Here is a 26,545-nt window from a genome sequence, read left to right as displayed (position 1 = left end):
CTTTTCATTGTGACACTGGTTTCACTGCCATAGGTAGGACAGACATAATGAACCACAGCTCCCTCCTGTCCCTGTGTAACAGAGTGTGAAATAATTTCAAAGTCCGTGACCCCCCACCCCCACCCCACAACCGTCTCCATGGGCAGACACACTAGCAATGATTCCTTTATTTCAATGTCTTGAAGTGCTGACAAAATGTAACAAAACAAGGAACAAATTTCAACCCCCTCCCTGCCTAGTCTAAATTACGCCCACACCGCACAGGGGTCCAGGGAGCAACCCACCCAAAGACTATTCGAGGAGGGCTTAGCAGAGCGGTGCTCTGCAGAACGCTTACATAAAAACCTACAGAAAAAAAAATATATATTTATATATGTTAAAAATCAAAAGAAAAGGCATATGAATGGGGGAAGAAAAATAACAGAACAGGATACAAACAAGGACAGAGGTGCTACTAGAACGCTTTGTATATGGCAATTGGGGGGGGGGGAGGGGGAATGGAACAGAGTGCTGTGTATAAATTAGCACGTTAATATTGGACTAGCAGAGGGTGGGGTGCAGTTCAGGCAGTGTAGTGGAGAGGCAGTACTGCAACAGTAGGGGCTATGGCAGGCCTGAGCGGCAGTACAGGAATACGAGGGAGCACTGCAGGTAGTAAGGCTCAGCTGGGAGGGTTGGGTGCAGAAGTGAGATTGGCGGGGGGGGGTGGGGTGTTTGGAAAAAGGTCCTAGGGCAGAAAGTGCTGCAAGACTGATGTGCAGTGGCCACTGTTTGTAACGTCTGGGGCAGGGAAGGGTAGCACAGCTCTCTAATGCTGGAAGTATTAACACAAGATGCTGCATGCTGCAGAATGGCGGTGTAGTGTTTGTATGTTGCCAAGATAACAGCAGTGATGATATTTTAACATCAACACGTCCAGATAATGCATACGTTACTCATTCAAAAACAGGAATATACACCTATATCTATCTATATAGTCATACTGAGATACAGATGTATATGTATCTGAAATACCTTCAACAGCATAAAAGCGAGATTAATAGGGGTATCTACAGAGAAGATGCACTACTCTATCCATGTGTACACACCTGTAAAGAGGTTCCTCTACAGATAGATGTACAGAGGCTCGTTGTTCTATATAGAGGAGCCTCCTCCGAGTCTATATACAGCCTACAGATTCACCAATAGAGAGGAGCACTTTTCTGTATATAGACAGGCAGAAATCATCTAAGTATACACATATTGGAGAGGCTCCCTTATGCTCTATTTATACAGAATTCCTCTATACCGACCTTAGTGTCTACATAAACGTATAGAAAAGAGGCACTTTTTTATTGCCTACAGATTCGCATATAAAAAAAGGAGCAGTACCTTTAGGTACAGCGAAGGAGCCAGACCTCTGCCCAGGGAGTACACCTAGAGAAACAGACTTCGGCCCAGAAAGCACACCTGGACAGACCTCTGCTATAGACACTTATAAACAGATAGACATTTAGAAGATATATATATATATTTAGAGAGTAATAGTTCAGGCGATGTTGGTGGAGAAGAGTTCAGAGCAGAAGCGGAGTGGGTTGGATAGTGAGCTGGGGAGTCCTCTGTTGCCCCTTTTCCTCTATGTGTGGAATAAAGGAAGGGGTTGGGAGGGGCGCTGGGGAGCTCTGCTGCTATTGTTCCTCTCCCTCCCTCTTTAGCAAATGAGGCGTGGGGGGAGGTTAGGTCTCCTTGAGCAGGTTAATCTTGGCACAGATTTTAAGCGCAGGTCCCAATTTAATGTTCAGGGCGCTCATAAGATGCTCCTCCTTCAGCAGAAGCAACGCCTGACCGTCAATCTCTTGAGACCGGAAATCTTCAGCAAGGTCCTGGCAGCCTGCAGGACAGGAGAACGAGACAGGAAGTGGAGAGAGTCAAGGGGGAACCCGATAAGATAAGGTTAGGGGGAGATGAGGGCAAAATTGGGGAAGTGGGAGGGAAAAAAATAAAATAAAAATAAAGCGCAGTTTTGTGAGCAGAGCTGTTAATATCTTCTGTTTCCCTCCCTCCCTCCTCCCCCATAGACTAAGCCTCTGATTGAGCCACCTGTGCTGAATCAGTGACTGATTGTGCAGAAGCAGGGATATCTTATAAACCTGACCTGTTGGGGGGGCATGAGGACTGGAGTTGAGACCCCCTGGTGTAGCGGTTAAGGTGTTGAATTCCATCCTCAAACGTGTTCCACTCATCCACTTACACCCCCTCTGACCGCAGTCACATCACATTCCTTCTGTGCCCGAGTTACCCGCTTTGTAACTGGGTGTATAAGATATCACGTTGCACACTCATTGTGTAACATTGTGATGCTGCAGGATGATCTGCGACACGCTCTACAAAACACAAAGTCTCACTTACCTTGCAGTGAGGATATAAACTCGTACACCTCCTCCACGCTCCAGCGGCTTGGGTTACTGGACAGGAACATGGGGTTAATGCCTAGAAGGTCGGAGTTTGACGGGCCGCTGGTTGGGGTGCCCCCGTCCCGCTCCCCGTGCGATGCCCTGCAAGATGGCGGAGCGGGGGAGGTAGGAGAGAACGCCTCATCGTAGCTGGAATTATCGGAGCCTCGGCTGGAGTCCTCCTATGGGAGAGATTGGGTCGGATGGTGGTGCCAACAGGGCAGCAATGAGGTGATTGTGTGCGTGAGTGTTGGATTTGAAGAGGATGCTGCAAGGCAGGAATACAGTGACGTGACAGCTGTGTGTTGTGGGGCTTAGTAGTGAAGGGCAGCATTGAGATGCACTGACCGCTGTATATTGAGGGGCATTAAATAGCACGATTAGCGTGCAAAGGCAGATTTAACTGGTTGGGTTTGCGCTGGAATAACATGAAGCGCATGATTGACGTGTGCGAAGGAGGCGTTGCTGGAATAGGAGGGTCTCTCACCCGCATCCTCTTCCCCTGAATCTTGGCGCGTGCAATCTCTGAGCTGTTCCTCCGTGGGACACGCCTGTACGCTCGCACTCCCCCGACCTCCTGCAGCTCCTTCAGCTTCTTCCGTTTAAGCCGCAACTGGTGGTTGCAGCTGACGTTATATCTGAGGGGCGAGAGATAGGGAGACAAAAACAGAGCCAGAGAGAGGGTCACCAGCCAAGCACGGTGATCCAAAACATACACCGGGGTTCACTAAACACCAATGCATTGTCGTGCATGGCAGCTGGTACCCAGCATCAGTGCTTAGTGAATCGCCTACATCCAACTTGACAGCAGAAAAGATCCATTTGCCCCTCGTACCACACACATATATATCCCCCTCCCCACCCCCCTCTACCACCGCTGTTTGGAGGCTATTCCATGAACCCACCACCCTTTCCCCATCAAGACTGAAGACATTCTACCAAACGCTACATACAATCCCGCTTCTCCCCATCGTCAAACTCTAGTTATCATCTATCTGTGACTACTCACTCTTATACGGTTATAGAAATAGGAAGATGGAGTGGTTTAGTATAGTTTCCCAGTGGTTCTTCTGACTCACCCCCCTCCTGCCTCCCAATTTGCCCCAGCTTTGTGTGCACTAGGCCATTGTGGTTACCTCTTGGCACAGGTCATCGAGCAGAACCTCTTGGACCCACGGAACTGATTAAAAGCGGCGAGCTTTCCGCAGTATTCACACTTCAGCAGGTTGGGGCTTCCACAATCTAAAGAAGAAAGAGGAGGAGGAGAGTAGGGAGTGACAGCGATGGAATGAGGAGGAGAGTAGGGAGTGACAGCGATGCAATGAGGAGGAGAGTAGGGAGAGACAGCGATGCAATGAGGAGGAGAGTTGGGAGTGACAGCGATGAAATGAGGAGGAGAGTAGGGAGAGACAGCGATGCAATGAGGAGGAGAGTAGGGAGAGACAGCGATGCAATGAGGAGGAGAGTAGGGAGTGACAGCGATGCAATGAGGAGGAGAGTAGGGAGTGACAGCGATGCAATGAGGAGGAGAGTAGGGAGTGACAGCGATGAATGAGGAGGAGAGTAGGGAGTGACAGCGATGAAATGAGGAGGAGAGTAGGGAGTGACAGCGATGCAATGAGGAGGAGAGTAGGGAGTGACAGCGATGCAATGAGGAGGAGAGTTGGGAGTGACAGCGATGAAATGAGGAGGAGAGTAGGGAGTGACAGCGATGAAATGAGGAGGAGAGTAGGGAGTGACAGCGATGCAATGAGGAGGAGAGTAGGGAGTGACAGCGATGCAATGAGGAGGAGAGTAGGGAGTGACAGCGATGCAATGAGGAGGAGAGTTGGGAGTGACAGCGATGAAATGAGGAGGAGAGTAGGGAGAGACAGCGATGCAATGAGGAGGAGAGTAGGGAGAGACAGCGATGCAATGAGGAGGAGAGTAGGGAGTGACAGCGATGCAATGAGGAGGAGAGTAGGGAGTGACAGCGATGCAATGAGGAGGAGAGTAGGGAGTGACAGCGATGCAATGAGGAGGAGAGTAGGGAGAGACAGCGATGCAATGAGGAGGAGAGTAGGGAGAGACAGCGATGCAATGAGGAGGAGAGTAGGGAGTGACAGCGATGCAATGAGGAGGAGAGTAGGGAGTGACAGCGATGGAATGAGGAGGAGAGTAGGGAGTGACAGCGATGCAATGAGGAGGAGAGTAGGGAGAGACAGCGATGCAATGAGGAGGAGAGTAGGGAGAGACAGCGATGCAATGAGGAGGAGAGTAGGGAGTGACAGCGATGAATGAGGAGGAGAATAGGGAGTGACAGCGATGAAATGAGGAGGAGAGTAGGGAGTGACAGCGATGCAATGAGGAGGAGAGTAGGGAGTGACAGCGATGCAATGAGGAGGGGAGTAGGGAGTGACAGCGATGCAATGAGGAGGAGAGTAGGGAGTGACAGCGATGAAATGAGGAGGAGAGTAGGGAGTGACAGCGATGCAATGAGGAGGAGAGTAGGGAGTGACAGCGATGAAATGAGGAGGCGGCTCGCAAGAGATGATGAGAAAGATAAGGGATGACAGGCAGTGGAGTCAGGGGAAGAGAAAGAGAAAGTTGGTGAGAGAGAGAGAGAGAGAGAGAGAGAGAGAGAGAGAGAGAGAGAGAGAGAGAGAGAGAGAGAGAGAGAGAGAGAGAGAGAGAGAGAGAGAGAGAGAGAGAGAGAGAGAGAGAGAGAGAGCGAGAGAGAGAGCGAGAGAGAAGACAGATGGAAACAGAGAAGGGTAGAGACAGAAGTACTGGAAGTGTTATAGAAAATATGCTGTGTTCACAAAGTTAGGCCCTGTGCACAGGGCCGGGGTAGGTGTGTGCGGTCAGGACATACCCGTGACAGCCGTGTCCTCCACAGAGAAGGGGAGTAGGTTTTCAACTGGGGGCAGAACAGTATCCCCTGCAGGCATCTTCTCAGGGTCCTTCAGCAGCTGAGGACAGCCCACCTGCAAGGAGAGATGCCATTTACACTCAACTACCACTGCGGAGGAGGAGGAAAGAGCTAAGCAGTAACCTGTGGATAGTGACAGAGCGCTCCACTGGCAGGCTGCTATGGACTGCCCTTTCTGCGTAGTGAGAGATCGCTCGGTTATCAGGATACTCACGGGGAAGGGTTCAGCCCCCTCCTGAATGACGAATCCCTCGATGATGTGCGTCAGGATCTGCGGCTTCACTATGGCCTGTGGGGGCTTGGAGTCACTGTGCTGACGAGAAGTGACCGAGAGTGCGGGGACACAGGCAGACACCGAGAGAGCAGAGGGGACCTGAGACACCGCATCTGATTTATCTGGGAAACAGAGAGAGAGGTATAAAGAGGGGAGGGTGAAGGACAGTATTCGACTTATCTACGAGACACAGAGGGCGAAAGAGGGAGAGTTAGAGACTGCATAGAACTGAGCAATGCGACAAAAGGTATATAGGGGAAATCAGAGAGCAGTGAACCAAGCTGTGAAAAAGAAACAGAGAGAAGAGAGAGAGAAGAAAGAGGGAGTAATGCAGTCACAAGGGAATCTGAGAAGCAGTCTACAATGTCTCCGTTAGAAAGAGGAGGGACAGTTACAGACAGAGGGACAGCTCCTGACCTATGACAGGAGAGGAGGCAAGTAGATGGAGAATAAGAGACAGAAAGTAGAAGTCCATGACAGGGAAGAAAAGAGGGAAATATAGAAAATGGTGTAGAGACAGCACGAGGAGAAAACGAGGAGACATCCCAAATGCATTTCTCACCAGCAGGGCTGCTGCTCTCCTCAACAGCCGGGGGAGTGTCTGTAGGGGGAGAGGATTTCACAGGCAGCGACGGCAACTCCTCTCTCTCCTCCTCGGACTCTCCCTTTCTCTTCCCGGGGCCCGAACATTTTCCCTGAGGGGCCACAGAGGGAGGGATGTCAGACCTGACTGTTAGCTGGCCCCAGAGCAGGGCAAAGAGGGACACAGGCACTTTCCCCGCTCACCTGCAGCACCCCGTAGAATCCGGCCTGGGCTTCCTGCACCGCTCCTGACACAGCAGGGGAAATGGGGGCAGGAGAAGGGGGCAATGTCATCTGTGCGAGTGAGGGTCCCTGTGACTGGGTTTGTGGGGCTCCCAATGCTAGAGCCTGGGCAGGGCCCTGTTGCCTGGCACCCACCAGCTGTACAGGGATGTGAGGCTGGCTGGCGGGTGGGGTGGGAAGAGGTCTGGCCCCTTGGGAAGGTTTGGCCCCCAGATGCCCGTGTAGGTTGAGCGGGAGGACCCCCTTGCCTGGCTGCTTGGGTTGGATAGGCACGGGTGCTTTGGTAGGGAGAGTGGCCTCTGGGGTTTGTAGCATGGGCTGTACCACCAGGGTCTGCTGTGTGGTGGGAGGCTGCATGCCTTGCTGTGGGGAAGCCTGGGGCTGAGGCTGGGCCAGCTGCAGGTGTGTGGAGGCGTGGAGGAGCTGGGACTGACGATGTTGGTGGATCGCAATCTGCTGCTGGAAAACCACCTGCTTCTGCTGCAGCACCGAGTGTGGCTGGATGTGAGTGTAAGTGGCTATGGGAGAGAAGGAAGAGAGAGAGAGGGGAAGTAGAGAGAGGATGAGAGGGACAGTGAGGGAGAAAGAGAGAGGGGCAAAGGAAGGGAGAGGCAAGAGGTATGGGAGGAATTGAGGTGAAGTAGGCAAAATATGGATAGAAGAGTGAGGAAGAGGAGATTGATGGATATAGGGGAAAGGTCGGGGGAGGGGGATAACAGAGGGGAAAAAAGTGAGGAGGAAAGAGAGGAAACAATAGAAATGGGTTAAAAGAAATAAGAAGGGGGAGGGGAGATGAGCTCAGTTATTTCTGCTTCTGCAACACACACCGGATTCAGATGTTACGTACCAACACATGTAGATGCAAGAAAATAAAAGCACTCAGCCATGAAACTCTTACTCTACCTTTTATAACAGCTGCTTCATAATTTAAGTTACATTTAAAAGAACTGTAACAATTTACACTCAGAAACTGAACAGGCAGAAAGTCGGCAGCAGAAAATAAAGACACACACACACGCACAGACTGTGCTAGGGGCTAGCTAGCAAAGCAGGGAAACAGCAGCGATCGCAAGCTTCATTCAACATCAAGGATATCAGATCAGTGCTAAGGATTAGGAGTCAAAAAATAAAATTGTACATGCACAAGATACGGCTGATAGTGGCAGGGGATCCCTAGCACTCTGGCGCCGCGCGCATGCGCGGAGATCAGGTATACCATAAATATGAGCAGAGAGTACTCTGGCGCCGCGCGCATGCGCGAAGACTACGATCCTCATTGGCTAAAACACACCTAATGACGTCACCATTTGGCGCGAAATTAGGCAGTCAGCTGTATTTAAATTGTCGGTTTTAACTCACACAGCACTTCTTGATAAAGTTCCTTTGAACGAAACGCGTTGAAGGTTTGCTGCTGTCCCACACCATGAATTGTTAAATAAAGGACTTATTTTTCTGCAAGACCTGCTCCTTCATTACTGCTGTGCGCTGCACACCCTGGCTTTGGATACATGCACAAGAACACTTCCACCAAAATAGTAACCCACTGGGGGATATGTGACAATGGATCTGAACCACTGAGGCCTGCAGTGCATTGCTGAGCGATATAACAATACGTAGAGCTGAATGACAATGTACAGTGCGATCGGGTAACACACAAAGAAGTAGAATAATAATATGAAGGCATCTCTGTCAGCAAAAGGATAAAAGAAGCAATTCCTCCCCATACACACGCCTCCTTTATTTTAAGTATCCAAAAAGTAAGGGCTCCTGGTTTTTATTGTAGTTTTTAAGACGGCTTTGCCCTGCCGGAAAGTCTATCAGCAGAGGGGACCTCATCGATAACTGCTGAGCTGGGGGCATTGAGTGCCGGACCTATAAAGGGGCTGGGAGACCTCCCAGAACAAATAAAGTAAAAACCGCACAGCAGCGCGATCTGCGCAGACTCACCGGAGCTGATCAGGGTCTGGTTAGGGGCTGGTGTTGCTGCTCGGGTGAGGTTGATGCCCACACTCTGCTGCTGCTGCTGCATGCTCTCTCCCTCTGCTTTCTTCCCCTCTGCCTCTGTCTGGCTCCCCTGACTCACTGTGCCGCCCACAGGCCCCACCGGGCTCTTCACGGACTGTGGAACAGAAGGGGAAGGCAGGGGTGCGGATGAGGGCGGCAGGTGAGCTTTGGCAGTTTGAGGTGGCAGCTGGGAAACCGGGGGTCCTGGGGCCGAGGAGGTGGGTGGGACAGCCTGCTGACCGCGGACTGCCAGATTCTGAACCTACGGGAGGAGAAGAGGTTGACGAGAATGCTGCCAATGCAAAGTATCACTGCTCTGAAGAGCTTACAATCTTTATAGGAAAGGGAAACAACTTCAAAAGGGCTGATGAAATCCTCGCTCCAAGCACTAGCCAACCGTCCGCCAGGGATTAGCTCTGCTTTCTTTTACGTGACCATATTGCTTTGCACTGCAGTTTACATGGGTTAGGGGTCACCTGGATACATGTCACGCATCCCATGCTATTGATTAGATCATTGCTTGCTTTCCTCTTTTCACTATGCAGTGGAGGGAATACAAAGGGCACCGTATACATTTGCTAGACCCTGCTGAAAGTGTGTTATTATTACCTTGACATGGCTGCAGGCTGAACATGATTTGGCCAAAAGATTGAATTTACCGACCCATAATTATGAGAAGACAAAATCCCCCATAGAATGAATAAAATAATTTGCCATATTGGATGTGCATTGGGATTTCTTTGTTTACTGCAATTATTTTAGGCCCGTTATTATTTCATGTATAGTTTGCCGATATTATTTTCATGCTAAGCTTTATGGCATCTTAAGACTTAAAAAAACCAGCAGAGAGATATCCAGATGCTGGCAAACATCAATGTATCATCTCCCCACATCCAGCAGCAACCAGAAAACGCACCTTCACAATGCAATGTCAACAACCCTGTAATGTGACCACAAGACCCACAACAGACACTTGCGCTTTCGGCCATGTCTTATATACCGATAAGATTGTCAGCTCTTGGGACAGGGCATCCCTTTTCAGAACCGTTACTTGTATATTTGATGTGCATATCCCTACTGTGTATAACATCTTGTTAGTACTACTGTAAGGTTCTGCTTACATGCGGAATATAAATGAAAATACTCTCTAAACAAAAGTTGAGCGGGGCCACTTGCCTGGTCAGAGTCCGCGTGGGTGCCTTGGTTCTGCGGGGATGGCACTTCCTGCTGCACAGTGGCTACTGACCCGTTGGGCATTAGGATGAGCTGAGAGGGAAGCGGGACCCCGCGACCCAAAGACCGATTCACCTGCAAGAGGTTACCCAGTTGAGGCTGCTGCAGGAAGCAAGAGAGGCGTATGAGGGTATGTGCAGATAAACAGGTCTGCCATACACTGCTCAGAGAGAGACATGAAGAGAAGGAGAGAGGGCGGAATAGAGGGAGGTCACAGATCCGCTGCCTAAACATTCTTTAGGCTTGAGAAGTGCGGGAACAATTCAAAAGACCTTTGCTAGCTCTTATTGGCTGAAAGGCGGCACATTATTCAGAAGGAATGTGATTGGCTGAGAATTGAAGGTGTCACTTATTCGCGCTCACATCTGGATCTGTGATTGGCTTAGGAGTGCATGTGCTGCTTGAGAGTTGCCAAGAGCAGAGTGTGTCACTTACCCGCAGGTACATCTGGGTCTGTGATTGGCTGAGAGGCGGCGAGCTGGCGTTGCTGAGCAGCACAGATTGTGTAAGTGTTGTAGCGCTGGGGGCGGTGACATTCTGAGCACGGCTCAGGAGCTGAGCAGAAGCGTTTGTGGAGAGAGTGGCCTGCTGTGCGAGAGAGAATGTGTGCTCTCAGTGTCACTCCTCAGCACATTATATAGTCATGTCTGCTGCCAAAAGCACGTGTTATGCAGAAAAAGCAAACAACTAAAAAGCTCTAGTTTTGTAACAATGTGAACCGTAGCCCCATTTTATGTTCCTAGAAGGTTGTCTGCCAGATTTTTCCGCCTTTCTCTCCACTCACCGATGCCTGTGTGGTGCTGGCCTGCTGGGTGGAGCCCGCGTTGGGGGATGCAGCCTGACGACTGGCAGCGATGGTGGCCTATGTGAGGTAGAAGGCATGGTTATAAATAAGTATAGATATAGAATAAAGTATCTGTTGTCTAAATTTAGCATAGGTTGAACTTGATGGACGTATGTCTTTTTTCAACCTCATCTAATATGTAACTATGTAACTATGTAACCAATTAGGCACTGCTTCTGTGCCTCTATGTAACCTCGCTGTACCACAGTGTGTCAATCTAACATCGACTCTCCTGCGAACACGGTTATTCCCCAAAACCTGAAGCAGAATCCCTTCACCTCCTCACTGTGCAGCAGTCTAAGCCCAGCTCTGCCCCATTCAATGTATGACCTCGGGGGGAGAATCCCCATCGCCTCCCACCGTGCCTCACTCTGAGCCCAGCCCCTGTGCTGCCTTTACCTGCTGTACGGCTGCCAGACTGTGGAGTTGCGCATTGCTGAGCTGCTGCTGTAACATCAGTTGGTGAAAATACTGCGCTGCGTTCGGCTGTCTGTGCAGAGCCTGCAGAGCCTGTGGAAAGAAGGCCAGCTCTAGGACCACACAATGCAGGCAGACAGATCCTGGAACCTATAGAGCTAGACAGCTCAAGGGTTGGTCAAAGAATACAGATCTTGGACTTCTAATGGTACAGGTAAAATGGCACACAGTGGTAAAAAGCATGACACAATCAGGCATGCACAACACATGGGACCACAGGAAAAGGGTACAACGTCAGGCAACTCATGGGCTGGGTGGTTCAAAAGCTGACACGGCACCTCTAGGACTATAACTTACCTGCACAGCCTGCCGTTCATATAAGGACATCTGTGATATCTGGGGACGGGAGCTTCCCCCTGACGCTGAGCTCCCATTGGTGGAGTTTGAGTTTTGCTCACTCTCTGTTTCCATAGCGGTACCCAAGGCAGGATCCAGAGCTGCAAGTGGGGAGATGTTCTCATAAGGGGACAGGTTCCTGTAATGGTGATGTACATTACAGCTATGAAACATTCCTATAGAGCAGCGGTGCGCAAACTGGGGGGCGGGAGAATTTGCAGGATGGGGGGGGATGAGCGCGGGCTGTTACAGAGGCCCCGGGCTCTTCCCCCAGGCATTTAATTAAATTTAATGCTGGGGGAGCCGTGAGGCCTCTGTAACCTCACTTACCTACTGGCAGCCGGGTCTTTGGCGACTTGTTGCCATGACAACGCGGCGGCAAATTACGTTGCGGGGTCATGACGTCACGCATCGCCATGGCAACGCGCGGCAAATGACGCGGTGGGGTCACGTGACGTGCCTGCAACGTCATTTGAAGCCGTGCCTTCAGGGGAGGGGGGGCGCGAACGCTGCGGCTCCCAGGAAGGGGGCCGCAGCTGAACAAGTTTGCGCTGCTATAGAGGGTTCCTGCTGTTGGCAGGTGTGTGTACAGCAATAGAAATGATCTCATGTCAGATTGTGAAGTGCAGTTTTACAGCTTTATGACATAAAAAAAGATCCTTTCACGGTCATAGCGGTTCATTTCAGGCAGCAAAGGGCCTTAAAATCAGACTCAGCATTGTGCAAACTTATTTTCAAGCACCCCCCATGTCTCCTCTCGCCTTCGGCTCGCGGCCCCTCCCCCTGCAATGCCCCGGCGTCAAATGACGTTGCGGGGTTGTGTGACGTCACATGACCCTGCGGCGTCATTTGACACCGCTTGCCATGGAGACACGTCGTTAGCACGAAGGTAAGTAAACCAGTTACAGAGGCCTCACGCGATGCCCGGCATTTATTTTAAATGCCTTCGGGGAAGCGCGGGAGCCTCTGTAACACCCTCGCCCCCCCCAGACAATCTAGCACCCCCACTTTGCGCACCGCTGGTCTACACTAGTAGTACTCAGGCTCAGTGTTTGAGGGCTACCAGAATGCCATCTAGGATTTAACTAGAAACACCCATGGTCTACACAGTATAATGTGTGTGCACGTAGATCAGGGATAACCCACAGAATGAGGTGTGATGTCTCTCTGTATAGAGTGAATGAAAAAAAAAATTATATAATGAGATCCCTGTTAAAAAAAATGTAAAATTAAAAAATAATAATAATAATAATAATAAAACACACACACACACACACACACACACACACACACACACACACACACACACACACACACACACACACACACACACACACACACACACACACACACACACACACACACACACACACACACACACACACACACACACACCTAATGACGCAATCTTTGATGTTACCCGCAGAGACAAGGATACCAAAAAGTGCTGGTTGCAGAGGAGGGCTCTCCACACGCTGTCTCTGCGTTCCTAGCTGAATCCGACCAACGAGCGGACTATAGTGGGAGTGCTGGATAAAGACCGCGCTGGGCGGTTCCCAGTATACCGTAAGCATGATGTTTTGCAGAATTTCTGTAAGTGTGATTTTAACTGCGCAATATAACCTTTTATATCCGTAGTATGCTAGGATAAGCTCCTTATTTTAGGACTTACTCCTACCTCATCTAGTATCTAGTATATATCCTCCACCCTGTTACACCAAAAGAATGATTTACCAATGTGAGTGTGTATTATCAGTACACTTTATTTCTAACCAACTCACATTAATAACATCTGCACATAGTTGTCTCTCTTTTTTCCCCCCTTTTTGGAATTATATGCATCTTTCCCTCAAATCCTTGCCTAACAGTGGCGAGAAGGTGGCAACTTGTGTTCCAGGAGATGTATAGTGGCACCTGTGCAGGTAGGTTCAACTATACTATGAAAGTTTGCACAATATACCAGGAGAAAGTGAAAAAGTTACATGCAAACATGCAGTTGAAGCCAGCATGCAAGTAAGGCCTCAGCCTCCATATATACATGATACGGAAAAGCCATTTTCCGCATTCTACGGTGGATTGTCCGTGATTGATAGCAAAGGGAAGAAGGTATGAAGAAAGATGAAGGCACTAAGAATCTCCAGAGGCTAAACACCAGCGGTTATTCAGACCTCCATCTGACTACCTACAAGTGCCGGAACTCCTGAAGAAGCACGGCCAGAACTAGAAGATCAGCTTTTCAATATTAAATTGCATATTGTTTGGTCTAGTAACGCAGGAAAAAAATTGAACCTAACACACCTCTAATACAGAGTAACAGAAATATATACACAATATATAGATATGATGCCCCTGTGTGTTCGTCGTTAACAAGAAATGGCAAAAACAACATAGTGAAGCATAAAAGCTCATTGGAAAGAGCAGTCAGAATCATCATGCAGTTGACAAAAAGATACAAGTTGCAGATTATCCAAGTCTCTGCCCAAACATCAAGACCCACAAGACAACCATGTGGAAGACGTCCAACATCAACCAACTTAACAAAGAAAGCTGACACCCCAAGGTAATTATTGGAAATGTCAATGCAAAGATTGGTGCCCAGCAGAAATACAAAGCATCAGTTGGTAAGGATGGTTACGGCAACAGGAATGGACATGGGGATAGATTGGGAGAATTTGCAGAATGTGAAAACTTCCATATTATGAATTCATTCTTCAAAAAGAATCTAAAAATAGGAAATGGACATGGAATAGACCCAATGGAACCAAGAAACAAGGAATACCTGACCGAAGATTGCACCATCCTTAACCCAACAAGTGATCACCGATTGGTTTCTTGCAAATTACATCATCTTAATGTGAAGACGGTAAGAAAGAAACTGATTAACGAGACAAAAACAAAACCAACAACCTCTAAAACAACAGAGCTAAAAAAGGACTTTCAGATTGCTCTATATGGTTGGGGATACTTTAGCAAACAATTATGAAAAATGTTAAAATTGTATCTGAAAGCGGAGAAAAAAAATTGAGAAATAGCTAATAAAAAAACAGGATAACAAAATATCAAATGAAAAAAGCCAATTAATGAAAAAACCATAAGAAATTAAACAGTCGCAAGATGCAAGAACACAAACTGAATATACAGAGCTGTGCAAAACGACGATATGCCAGAGTAATGTCAGAACACTTAAAGTGTTCAATTGTGAAGAAAACGATTTAATTTGAAAGAAGTCAAACCAGTAAGTTATGATTGGAAAGATGCAAATCATTCACTCAAACAAGACAATAGATCAAAAATAAAAGACTGCTTAAAAATAAAGTTGAGGACTTCTATTAGAAATTGCACAAGAAAACAGATAACACAGGCCATATTCAAGCAGACGTACAACATGAAGAAACCAATATTGATGTACGTGATACTATGTGTCCTTCCAAAAGAAGCAGCAAAGGCTATAAAATCCATGAAGAATGGAAAGGCCCCAGCAGAAGATGGAATAACAACTGAAATCTTGAAAGAGGTAGAGAAAATCCATGCAAAAGTCTTTACATGTTAAAGAATAGGAACATTCCAGAACAGTGGAGCAATTACATAGGTATCCGTATCCATAATAAAAGGAGACAAAGACGACATCAAGAACTACAGACCAATCTATCTACTTCCAATCGCTTCCAATATATTTATGCATATACAGGCATACCCCGGTTTAAGAACACTTACTTTAAGTACACTATCGCCCAATAGGCAAATGGCATTTCACGCATGCGCCTGTCAGCACGTCCTGAACAGCAATACCGGCTCCCTACCTGTACCGAAGCTGCGCGTAAGCGGGGAGACTATAGAGCCTGTTACAAATGCGTTATTTACATCAGTTATGCACGTGTATGACGATTGCAGTACAGTACATGCATCGATAAGTGGAAAAAAGGTAGTGCTTCACTTTAAGTACATTTTTGCTTTACATACATGCTCCGGGTCCCATTGCGTACGTTAATGCGGGGTATGCCTGTACTCTGTAATCGGCTGCAACAGACCCTGGACTTTGCCCAGTCTAGAGAACAAGCGGGATTTTGCTGTGGATACAACAATATGTGACCATATGTAAATTGTGCAAGAAGTGGTTTCCCGAAGTAATGGATATGGTCTACCACTCAGTTTAGGATTCGTAGATTACAAATATGCATTTGATTCTGTCTACACCTCAGCTGTTTTAAATGTGTTGAGGAAGAGTACATTGATATTATAAGAAACATTTAAGAAAATGTCCCATCAACCATTAGATTATATTAGGACACAAGTAAGATAAGGGATGGTAAGGGTGTGCAACAGGGTGACACCATGTCAGCAAAGCTTACGCTAGAGGAATTGTTCAAAACATTGAACTGGGAAGAAAAATATATCAAAATAAACTGTGAATACTTGAGTCTCCCGTGATTTGCAGGCAACTTATTTTTGTCCCATCTGGAAGACCTCCAGCAACAAGTCGGAGAACTCGCTGAAGCAACTAAGAATATGGGCCTCTGTATGATTCTCAGTAAGACCAAAGTGATGTTAAACCAATGTCAAGTCTATAAAACACCAAAATAAATAGAAGAGAACTAGAACTATATACGGTGTATATGCATGATAGATATATATATCTATCTATATATTTCTGAAACCACTGTATGCCTGTCTGTCTGTCTCTAGGGGAAAACGCATTGGAGCTTTGGCCCGTCACTCCGCCTCAGGCCAATGAGATGGCTCCCTTGGGCCGCCCGCCCGCCCCCGCACACCTCTCATTGGCCTGAGGCGGAGTGATGGGCCAAAGGTCACACACACACACACACACACACACACACACACACACACAACACACACAACACACACAACACACACACACACACACACACACACACACACACACTCACCCCGAGGCCTGGCCCTCTGGATCCCCCCCCTCATCACCCCCCCTCACCCGCAACTCACCTCCACTCATGGCGCCCTTAACGCTGCTTGGCCACGCGGGTGGGGGGTTTAGCTCCGCCGCCGCTCCCATCACCTCACAACCCTCAGGTGCGACGCAGCAGCCCTACCGCCTCCTTCCACCCTCCTCACAGCCTGCAAACTGCGGGACATGCGGGAGGAGCAGGGCAGTGGCGGGCGCAGCGGGGACATCTCACCACGTGACACCCACCCGCCTCCCCAAAGATTCCACTACGGTCGCCCGCTATCTTCAAGCCGCCGAGTGAGGTATGGGGGGGGGGAGGGGGGGGTTGGAGGGAATGGCGTGCCACCCGCTATCTTCATGCCCCCAAAGCCGCCGCATGGGGGGGGGGGGGGGGGGTGCCGGCCTGAAACTAGCTTCATGCCGCTGCGGGGGGGATAAGATGCAGGGGGGGGGAAATGCAGGCCTGCCCGCCCGCTATCCTTAAGGCCTCCGCCTGAGGTATGGGGGGGGGGGGGGTAGGGGGAGATGTCACTAAATAACCCACCCAGTCACTAAATAACCCACACACACCCAGTCACTAAATAATCCACCCACCCAGTCACTAAATAACCCACACACCCACCCACACAGTCACTAAATAACCCACCCAGTCACTAAATAACCCACCCAGTCACTAAATAACCCACCCAGTCACTAAATAACCCACCCAGTCACTAAAATAAAATGTCACTAAATAAAGTCACTAAATAACCCACCCACCAAGTCACTAAATAATCCACCCACCGAGTCACTAAATAACCCACCCACCCAGTCACTAAATAACCCACCCACCCAGTCACTAAATAACCCACCCATCCACCCACCCACCCAGTCACTAAATAACCCACCCAGTCACTAAATAACCCACCCACCCAGTCACTAAATAACCCACTCACCCACCCAGTCACTAAATAACCCACCCACCCAGTCACTAAATAACCCACCCAGTCACTAAATAAATGTCACTAAATAACCCACCCACCCAGTCACTAAATAAAAGTCACTAAATAAAGGTCACTAAATAACCCACTCACCCACCCAGTCACTAAATAAGTCACTAAACAACCCACTCACCCACCCAGTCACTAAATAAAAGTCACTAAATAACCCACCCACCCACTAAATAACCCACCCACCCACTAAATAACCCACCCAGTCACTAAATAACCCACCCAGTCACTAAATAACCCACCCAGTCACTAAATAAAGTCACTAAATAAGTCACTAAATAACCCACCCAGTCACTAAATAAACCACCCACCCAGTCACTAAATAAACCACCCACCCAGTCACTAAATAACCCACCCACCCAGTCACTAAATAACCCACTCACCCACCCAGTCACTAAATAACCCACCCACCCAGTCACTAAATAACCCACCCGGTCACTAAATAAATGTCACTAAATAACCCCCCACCCACCCAGTCACTAAATAACAGTCACTAAATAAAAGTCACTAAATAACCCACCCACCCACTAAATAACCCACCCAACCACTAAATAACCCACCCAGTCACTAAATAACCCACCCAGTCACTAAATAAAGTCACTAAATAACCACCCACCCACCCAGTCACAAAATAAAGTCACAAAATAACCCACCCAGTCACTAAATAAAAGTCACTAAATAACCCACCCACCCAGTCACTAAATAACCCACCCACCCAGTCACTAAATAACCCACCCACCCAGTCACTAAATAACCCACCCACCCACTAAATAAAAAGTCACTAAATAAAAGTCACTAAATAACCCACCAACCCACTAAATAACCCACCCAGTCACTAAATAAAGTCACTAAATAATACACACACACCCACCCACACAGTCACTAAATAACCCACCCACCCAGTACTAGTGCGGGGGGGATAAGATGCAGGGGGCGAAATGCAGGCCTGCCCGCCCGCTATCCTTAAGGCCTCCGCCTGAGGTATGGGGGGGGGGGGGGGTAGGGGGAGATGTCACTAAATAACCCACACAGTCACTAAATAAAAGTGTCACTAAATAACCCACACACCCACCCACACAGTCACTAAATAACCCACACACACCCACCCACTAAATAACCCACTCAGTCACTAAATAACCCACTCAGTCACTAAATAACCCACTCAGTCACTAAATAACCCACTCAGTCACTAAATAACCCACTCAGTCACTAAATAACCCACTCAGTCACTAAATAACCCACTCAGTCACTAAATAACCCACTCAGTCACTAAATAACCCACTCAGTCACTAAATAACCCACTCAGTCACTAAATAACCCACTCAGTCACTAAATAACCCACTCAGTCACTAAATAACCCACTCAGTCACTAAATAACCCACTCAGTCACTAAATAACCCACTCAGTCACTAAATAACCCACTCAGCCACTAAATAACCCACTCAGCCACTAAATAACCCACTCAGTCACTAAATAACCCACCCAGTCACTAAATAACCCACCCAGTCACTAAATAACCCACCCACCCAGTCACTAAATAACCCACCCACCCAGTCACTAAAATAAAATGTCACTAAATAAAGTCACTAAATAACCCACCCACCAAGTCACTAAATAACCCACCCACCCACCGAGTCACTAAATAACCCACCCACCCAGTCACTAAATAACCCACCCACCCAGTCACTAAATAACCCACCCACCCACCCAGTCACTAAATAACACACCCACCCACCCACCCACCCAGTCACTAAATAAAGTCACTAAATAACCCACCCAGTCACTAAATAACCCACCCAGTCACTAAATAACCCACCCAGTCACTAAATAACCCACCCAGTCACTAAATAACCCACCCAGTCACCGTCACTAAATAACCCACCCACCCAGTCACTAAATAACCCACCCACCCACTAAATAAAAAGTCACTAAATAACCCACCCACCAACTACATAAAGTCACTAAATAACACACACACACACACACCCACCCACACAGTCACTAAAATAACCCACAGTCACTAAATAACCCACCCAGTACTAAATAACCCACCCACCCAGTACTAAATAACCCACCCACCCAGTACTAAATAACCCACCCACCAAATAAAAGTCACTAAATAATCCACCCACCACTAAATAAAAGTCACAAAATAACCCACCAAGTCACTAACTAACTAACTCAACCACCCACCACGTCACTAACGCACACACACACAGTGACACACCCCCTCCCTTCCCCCCGCCCCCGCCTTCCCCCTTGCCTTCCCCCCCTTGCCCCTGCCTTCCCCCCGCCCCTTGCTCCTGCCTTCCTCCCCCTTGCCCCTGCCTTCCTCCCCCCTCTGTCTTTCACCCCCCCCCCCCGCCCCTGCCATTCACCCCCCCCGCCCCTGCCTTTCACCCACCACCTCACACCCCTTCCCACCGTAGTGGGACCGCCACACCGCACTCACCAGCCACTCGCCAACTCACAATAACTTTACAATAAACCATTTTTAAACAACATCGGATTACATTTTCTTCCATGTTTCTTTCAACATTATTATACAACCTTTCCACCAAATACTCAACCTATTCTTACCCTATTTAGAAATAGTACCTATTACGGATTTACATCCCGGGCAACGCCGGGTATATCAGCTAGTATAGATATAGATAGAGATTAGAGATTAGAGATTAGAGATTAGAGATTAGAGATTAGATATATATATATATACACATATACATACACACACACACACACACACACACACACACACACACACTATACAGATATGATCTTTGTGTGTATACACAATATATAGATGTGTATATACAGGGGGAGAAGCTTTCCATTATGAGCACACACACACAGATTTGATACCCCTGTCCGTATATAAAACAGCATACAGATACCCCTTCGTGACACACAATATATAGATGTGATGCCCCAGTGTGTGTGTGTGTACACACAATATATAGATGTGATGCCCGTGTGTGTGTGTGTGTGTGTGTGTGTGTGTGTGTGTGTGTGTGTGTGTGTGTGTGTGTGTACACACAATATATAGATGTGATGCCCCTGTGTGTATGTGTGTGTACACACAATATATAGATGTGATGCCCCTGTGTGTGTGTGTGTGTACACACAATATATAGATGTGATGCCCGTGTGTGTGTGTGTGTGTGTACACACAATATATAGATGTGATGCCCGTGTGTGTGTGTACACACAATATATAGATGTGATGCCCGTGTGTGTGTGTGTACACACAATATATAGATGTGATGCCCGTGTGTGTGTGTGTGTGTGTGTGTACACACAATATATAGATGTGATGCCCGTGTGTGTGTGTGTGTGTACACACAATATATAGATGTGATGCCCGTGTGTGTGTGTGTGTGTGTGTGTACACACAATATATAGATGTGATGCCCGTGTGTGTGTGTGTGTGTGTGTGTGTGTGTACAAACAATATATAGATGTGATGCCCCTGTGTGTATGTGTGTGTACACACAATATATAGATGTGATGCCCCTGTGTGGGTGTGTGTGTGTGTGTGTGTGTACACACAATATATAGATGTGATGCCCGTGTGTGTGTGTGTGTGTGTGTGTGTGTGTGTGTGTGTGTGTACACACAATATATAGATGTGATGCCCCTGTGTGTATGTGTGTGTACACACAATATATAGATGTGATGCCCCTGTGTGTGTGTGTGTGTGTGTACACACAATATATAGATGTGATGCCCGTGTGTGTGTGTGTACACACAATATATAGATGTGATGCCCGTGTGTGTGTGTGTGTGTGTGTGTGTGTGTACACACAATATATAGATGTGATGCCCCTGTGTGTGTGTGTGTGTACACACAATATATAGATGTGATGCCCGTGTGTGTGTGTGTGTGTGTGTGTGTACACACAATATATAGATGTGATGCCCGTGTGTGTGTGTGTGTGTGTGTGTACACACAATATATAGATGTGATGCCCGTGTGTGTGTGTGTGTGTGTGTGTACACAATATATAGATGTGATGCCCGTGTGTGTGTGTGTGTGTGTGTTGTGTGTGTGTGTGTGTGTGTGTGTGTGTGTGTGTACACACAATATATAGATGTGATGCCCGTGTGTGTGTGTGTGTGTGTGTACACACAATATATAGATGTGATGCCCGTGTGTGTGTGTGTGTGTGTGTACACACAATATATAGATGTGATGCCCGTGTGTGTGTGTGTGTGTGTGTGTGTACACACAATATATAGATGTGATGCCCGTGTGTGTGTGTACACACAATCTATAGATGTGATGCCCCTGTGTGTGTGTGTGTGTGTGTGTGTGTGTGTACACACAATATATAGATGTGATGCCCCTGTGTGTGTGTGTACACACAATATATGGATGTGATGCCCGTGTGTGTGTGTGTGTGTGTGTACACACAACATATAGATGTGATGCCCGTGTGTGTGTGTGTGTGTGTGTGTGTGTACATACAATATATAGATGTGATGCCCCTGTGTGTGTGTGTGTATGTGAGTGTGTGTGTGTGTGTGTGTGTGTACACACAATATATAGATGTGATGCCCGTGTGTGTGTGTGTGGGTACACACAATATATAGATGTGATGCCCCCGTGTGTGTGTGTGTGTGTGTGTGTGTGTACACACAATATATAGATGTGATGCCCCTGTGTGTGTGTGTGTGTGTGTGTGTGTGTACACACAATATATAGATGTGATGCCCCTGTGTGTGTGTGTGTGTGTGTGTGTGTGTGTGTGTGTGTGTGTGTGTGTGTGTGTGTGTGTGTGTGTGTGTGTGTGTGTGTGTACACACAATATATAGATGTGATGCCACTGTGTGTGTACACACAATATATAGATGTGATGCCCCTGTGTGTGTGTGTGTATACACAATATATAGATGTGATGCCCCTGTGTGTGTGTGGTGTGTGTGTGTGTGTACACACAATATATAGATGTGATGCCCCTGTGTGTGTGTGTACACACAATATATAGATGTGATGCCCGTGTGTGTGTGTGTGTGTTGGTGTGTATGTGTGTGTGTACACACACAATATATAGATGTGATGCCCTTGTGTGTGTACACACAATATATAGATGTGATGCCCGTGTGTGTGTGTGTACACACACAATATATAGATGTGATGCCCGTGTGCGTGTGTGTGTGTGTGTACACACAATATATATATATGTGATGCCCGTGTGTGTGTGTACACACAATATATAGATGTGATGCCCGTGTGTGTGTGTGTGTGTGTGTACACACAATATATAGATGTGATGCCCCTGTGTGTGTGTGTACACACAATATATAGATGTGATGCCCCTGTGTGTGTACACAAAATATATAGATGTGATGCCCCTGTGTGTGTGTGTGTGTGTGTACACACAATATATAGATGTGATGCCCCTGTGTGTGTGTACACACAATATATAGATGTGATGCCCCTGTGTGTGTGTGTGTACACAATATATAGATGTGATGCCCCTGTGTGTGTGTGTACACACAATATATAGATGTGATGCCCCTGTGTGTGTGTGTACACACAATATATAGATGTGATGCCCCTGTGTGTGTGTGTGCGCACACAATATATAGATGTGATGCCCCTGTGTGTGTGTGTGCGCACACAATATATAGATGTGATGCCCCTGTGTGTGTGTGTGCGCACACAATATATAGATGTGATGCCCCTGTGTGTGTGTGTGCGCACACAATATATAGATGTGATGCCCCTGTGTGTGTGTGTGCGCACACAATATATAGATGTGATGCCCCTGTGTGTGTGTGTGCGCACACAATATATAGATGTGATGCCCCTGTGTGTGTGTGTGCGCACACAATATATAGATGTGATGCCCCTGTGTGTGTGTGTGCGCACACAATATATAGATGTGATGCCCCTGTGTGTGTGTGTGTGTGCGCGCACAATATATAGATGTTATGCCTGTGTGTGTGTGCGCGCACAATATATAGATGTGATGCCTGTGTGTGTGTGTGTGCGCGCACAATATATAGATGTGATGCCTGTGTGTGTGTGTGCGCGCACAATATATAGATGTGATGCCCCTGTGTGTGTGTGTGTGTGCGCACACAATATATAGATGTGATGCCCCTGTGTGTGTGTGTGTGTGTGCGCACACAATATATAGATGTGATGCCCGTGTGTGTGTGTGTGTGTGTGTGTGTGTGTGTGTGTGTGCGCACACACTTTATAGATGTGATGCCCGTGTGTGTGTGCGCACACAATATATAGATGTGATGCCCCTGTGTGTGTGTATGTGTGTGTGTGTACACACAATATATAGATGTGATGCCCCTGTGTGTGTGTGTGTGCACACACTTTATAGATGTGATGCCCCTGTGTGTGTGTGTGTGTGCGCACACAATATATAGATGTGATGCCCCTGTGTGTGTGTGTGTGTCTGTGCGCGCACAATATATAGATGTGATGCCTGTGTGTGTGTGTGCGCGCGCACAATATATAGATGTGATGCACCTGTGTGTGTGTGTGTGTGCGCGCACAATATATAGATGTGATGCCCCTGTGTGTGTGTGTGTGTGTGTGTACGCACGCACAATATATAGATGTGATGCCCGTGTGTGTGTGTGTGTGTGTGTACACAATATATAGATGTGATGCCCCTGTGTGTGTGTGCGCGCACACACTTTATAGATGTGATGCCCCTGTGTGTGTGTGTGCGCACACACTTTATAGATGTGATGCCCCTGTGTGTGTGTGTGCGCACACAATATATAGATGTGATGCCCGTGTGTGTGTGTGTGTGTGCACACAATATATAGATGTGATGCCCGTGTGTGTGTGTGTGTGTGTGTGTGTGTGTGTGTGTGTGTGTGTGTGTGTGTATACACACAATATATAGATGTGATGCCCCTGTGTGTGTGTGCGCACACACTTTATAGATGTGATGCCCCTGTGTGTGTGTGCGCACACAATATATAGATGTGATGCCCGTGTGTGTGTGTGTGTGTACGCACGCACAATATATAGATGTGATGCCCCTGTGTGTGTGTGTGTGTGCGCACACAATATATAGATGTGATGCCCCAGTGTGTGTGTGTGCACACAATATATAGATGTGATGCCCGTGTGTGTGTGTGTGTGCACACAATATATAGATGTGATGCCCCTGTGTGTGTGTATGTGCACACAATATATAGATGTGATGCCCCTGTGTGTGTGTGTACACACAATATATACAGTAGATGTGATGCCCCTGTGTGTGTGCGCACACAATATATAGATGTGATGCCCCTGTGTGTGTGCGCACACAATATATAGATGTGATGCCCCTGTGTGTGTGTGTGCGCACACAATATATAGATGTGATGCCCCTGTGTGTGTGTGTGTGCGCACACAATATATAGATGTGATGCCCCCGTGTGTGTGTGTGTGTGTGTGTGTGTGTGTGTGCACGCACACAATATATAGATGTGATGCCCCTGTGTGTGTGTGTGTGTGTGCACGCACACAATATATAGATGTGATGCCCCTGTGTGTGTGTGTGTGTGCACGCACACAATATATAGATGTGATGCCCCTGTGTGTGTGTGTGTGTGTGTGTGTGCGCACACAATATATAGATGTGATGCCCCTGTGTGTGTGTGTGTGTGTGTGTGTGCGCACACAATATATAGATGTGATGCCCCTGTGTGTGTGTGCGCACACAATATATAGATGTGATGCCCCTGTGTGTGTGTGCACACACAATATATAGATGTGATGCCCCTGTGTGTGTGTGCGCACACAATATATAGATGTGATGCCCCTGTGTGTGTGTGCGCACACAATATATAGATGTGATGCCCCTGTGTGTGTGTGCGCACACAATATATAGATGTGATGCCCCTGTGTGTGTGTGCGCACACAATATATAGATGTGATGCCCCTGTGTGTGTGTGCGCACACAATATATAGATGTGATGCCCCTGTGTGTGTGTGCGCACACAATATATAGATGTGATGCCCCTGTGTGTGTGTGCGCACACAATATATAGATGTGATGCCCCTGTGTGTGTGTGCGCACACAATATATAGATGTGATGCCCCTGTGTGTGTGTGCGCACACAATATATAGATGTGATGCCCCTGTGTGTGTGTGCGCACACAATATATAGATGTGATGCCCCTGTGTGTGTGTGCGCGCACACAATATATAGATGTGATGCCCCTGTGTGTGTGTGCGCGCACACAATATATAGATGTGATGCCCCTGTGTGTGTGTGTGCGCACACAATATATAGATGTGATGCCCCTGTGTGTGTGTGTGCGCACACAATATATAGATGTGATGCCCCTGTGTGTGTGTGTGCGCACACAATATATAGATGTGATGCCCCTGTGTGTGTGTGTGCGCACACAATATATAGATGTGATGCCCCTGTGTGTGTGTGTGCGCACACAATATATAGATGTGATGCCCCTGTGTGTGTGTGTGTGTGCGCGCACAATATATAGATGTTATGCCTGTGTGTGTGTGCGCGCACAATATATAGATGTGATGCCTGTGTGTGTGTGTGTGCGCGCACAATATATAGATGTGATGCCTGTGTGTGTGTGTGTGCGCACAATATATAGATGTGATGACCCTGTGTGTGTGTGTGTGTGTGCGCACACAATATATAGATGTGATGCCCCTGTGTGTGTGTGTGTGTGCGCACACAATATATAGATGTGATGCCCGTGTGTGTGTGTGTGTGCGCACACACTTTATAGATGTGATGCCCGTGTGTGTGTGCGCACACAATATATAGATGTGATGCCCCTGTGTGTGTGTATGTGTGTGTGTGTACACACAATATATAGATGTGATGCCCCTGTGTGTGTGTGTGTGCACACACTTTATAGATGTGATGCCCCTGTGTGTGTGTGTGTGTGCGCGCACAATATATAGATGTTATGCCTGTGTGTGTGCGCGCACAATATATAGATGTGATGCCTGTGTGTGTGTGCGCGCACAATATATAGATGTGATGCCTGTGTGTGTGTGTGCGCGCGCACAATATATAGATGTGATGCACCTGTGTGTGTGTGTGTGTGCGCACACAATATATAGATGTGATGCCCCTGTGTGTGTGTGTGTGTGTGTGTGTACGCACGCACAATATATAGATGTGATGCCCGTGTGTGTGTGTGTGTGTGTGTACACAATATATAGATGTGATGCCCCTGTGTGTGTGTGCGCGCACACACTTTATAGATGTGATGCCCCTGTGTGTGTGTGTGCGCACACAATATATAGATGTGATGCCCCTGTGTGTGTGTGTGTGTGTGTGTGTGT

At 47.7% G+C, this 26,545-nt stretch overlaps 1 protein-coding gene across 6 annotated transcripts; it reads right to left on the bottom strand.

Annotated features, from left to right (window-relative positions):
- Nucleotides 1-149: 149 nt before the first annotated feature.
- PHC1 (polyhomeotic homolog 1) lies at nucleotides 150-11,480 on the bottom strand. 6 transcript variants are annotated; one of them, XM_075612563.1, is made up of 14 exons: nucleotides 11,298-11,480; nucleotides 10,923-11,090; nucleotides 10,464-10,541; nucleotides 10,115-10,267; nucleotides 9,623-9,754; nucleotides 8,390-8,708; nucleotides 6,404-6,960; nucleotides 6,180-6,312; nucleotides 5,558-5,739; nucleotides 5,287-5,398; nucleotides 3,569-3,674; nucleotides 2,920-3,070; nucleotides 2,389-2,614; nucleotides 150-1,870 (listed from the first exon to the last, which is right to left on the bottom strand). In XM_075612563.1, the coding sequence occupies exons 1-14, from the start codon at nucleotides 11,409-11,411 to the stop codon at nucleotides 1,716-1,718; spliced, it is 2,586 nt and encodes an 861-aa protein (XP_075468678.1). In that variant the 5' UTR covers nucleotides 11,412-11,480; the 3' UTR covers nucleotides 150-1,715. The 6 variants fall into 6 exon arrangements, with proteins under 6 accessions (XP_075468678.1, XP_075468677.1, XP_075468676.1 ...); XM_075612562.1 differs by having other exon boundaries at nucleotides 9,623-9,781; nucleotides 10,115-10,264; XM_075612561.1 differs by having other exon boundaries at nucleotides 9,623-9,781; nucleotides 11,298-11,479.
- Between the last annotated feature and the right edge of the window lie 15,065 nt (nucleotides 11,481-26,545).

Source organism: Ascaphus truei, chromosome 8, assembly GCF_040206685.1.
Source record: "Ascaphus truei isolate aAscTru1 chromosome 8, aAscTru1.hap1, whole genome shotgun sequence".
In the NCBI taxonomy this organism is placed as follows: Eukaryota; Metazoa; Chordata; class Amphibia; order Anura; family Ascaphidae; genus Ascaphus; species Ascaphus truei.
The sequence above is the reverse complement of the archived record's forward strand: the minus strand, read 5'-3'. Positions and strand labels throughout refer to the sequence as shown.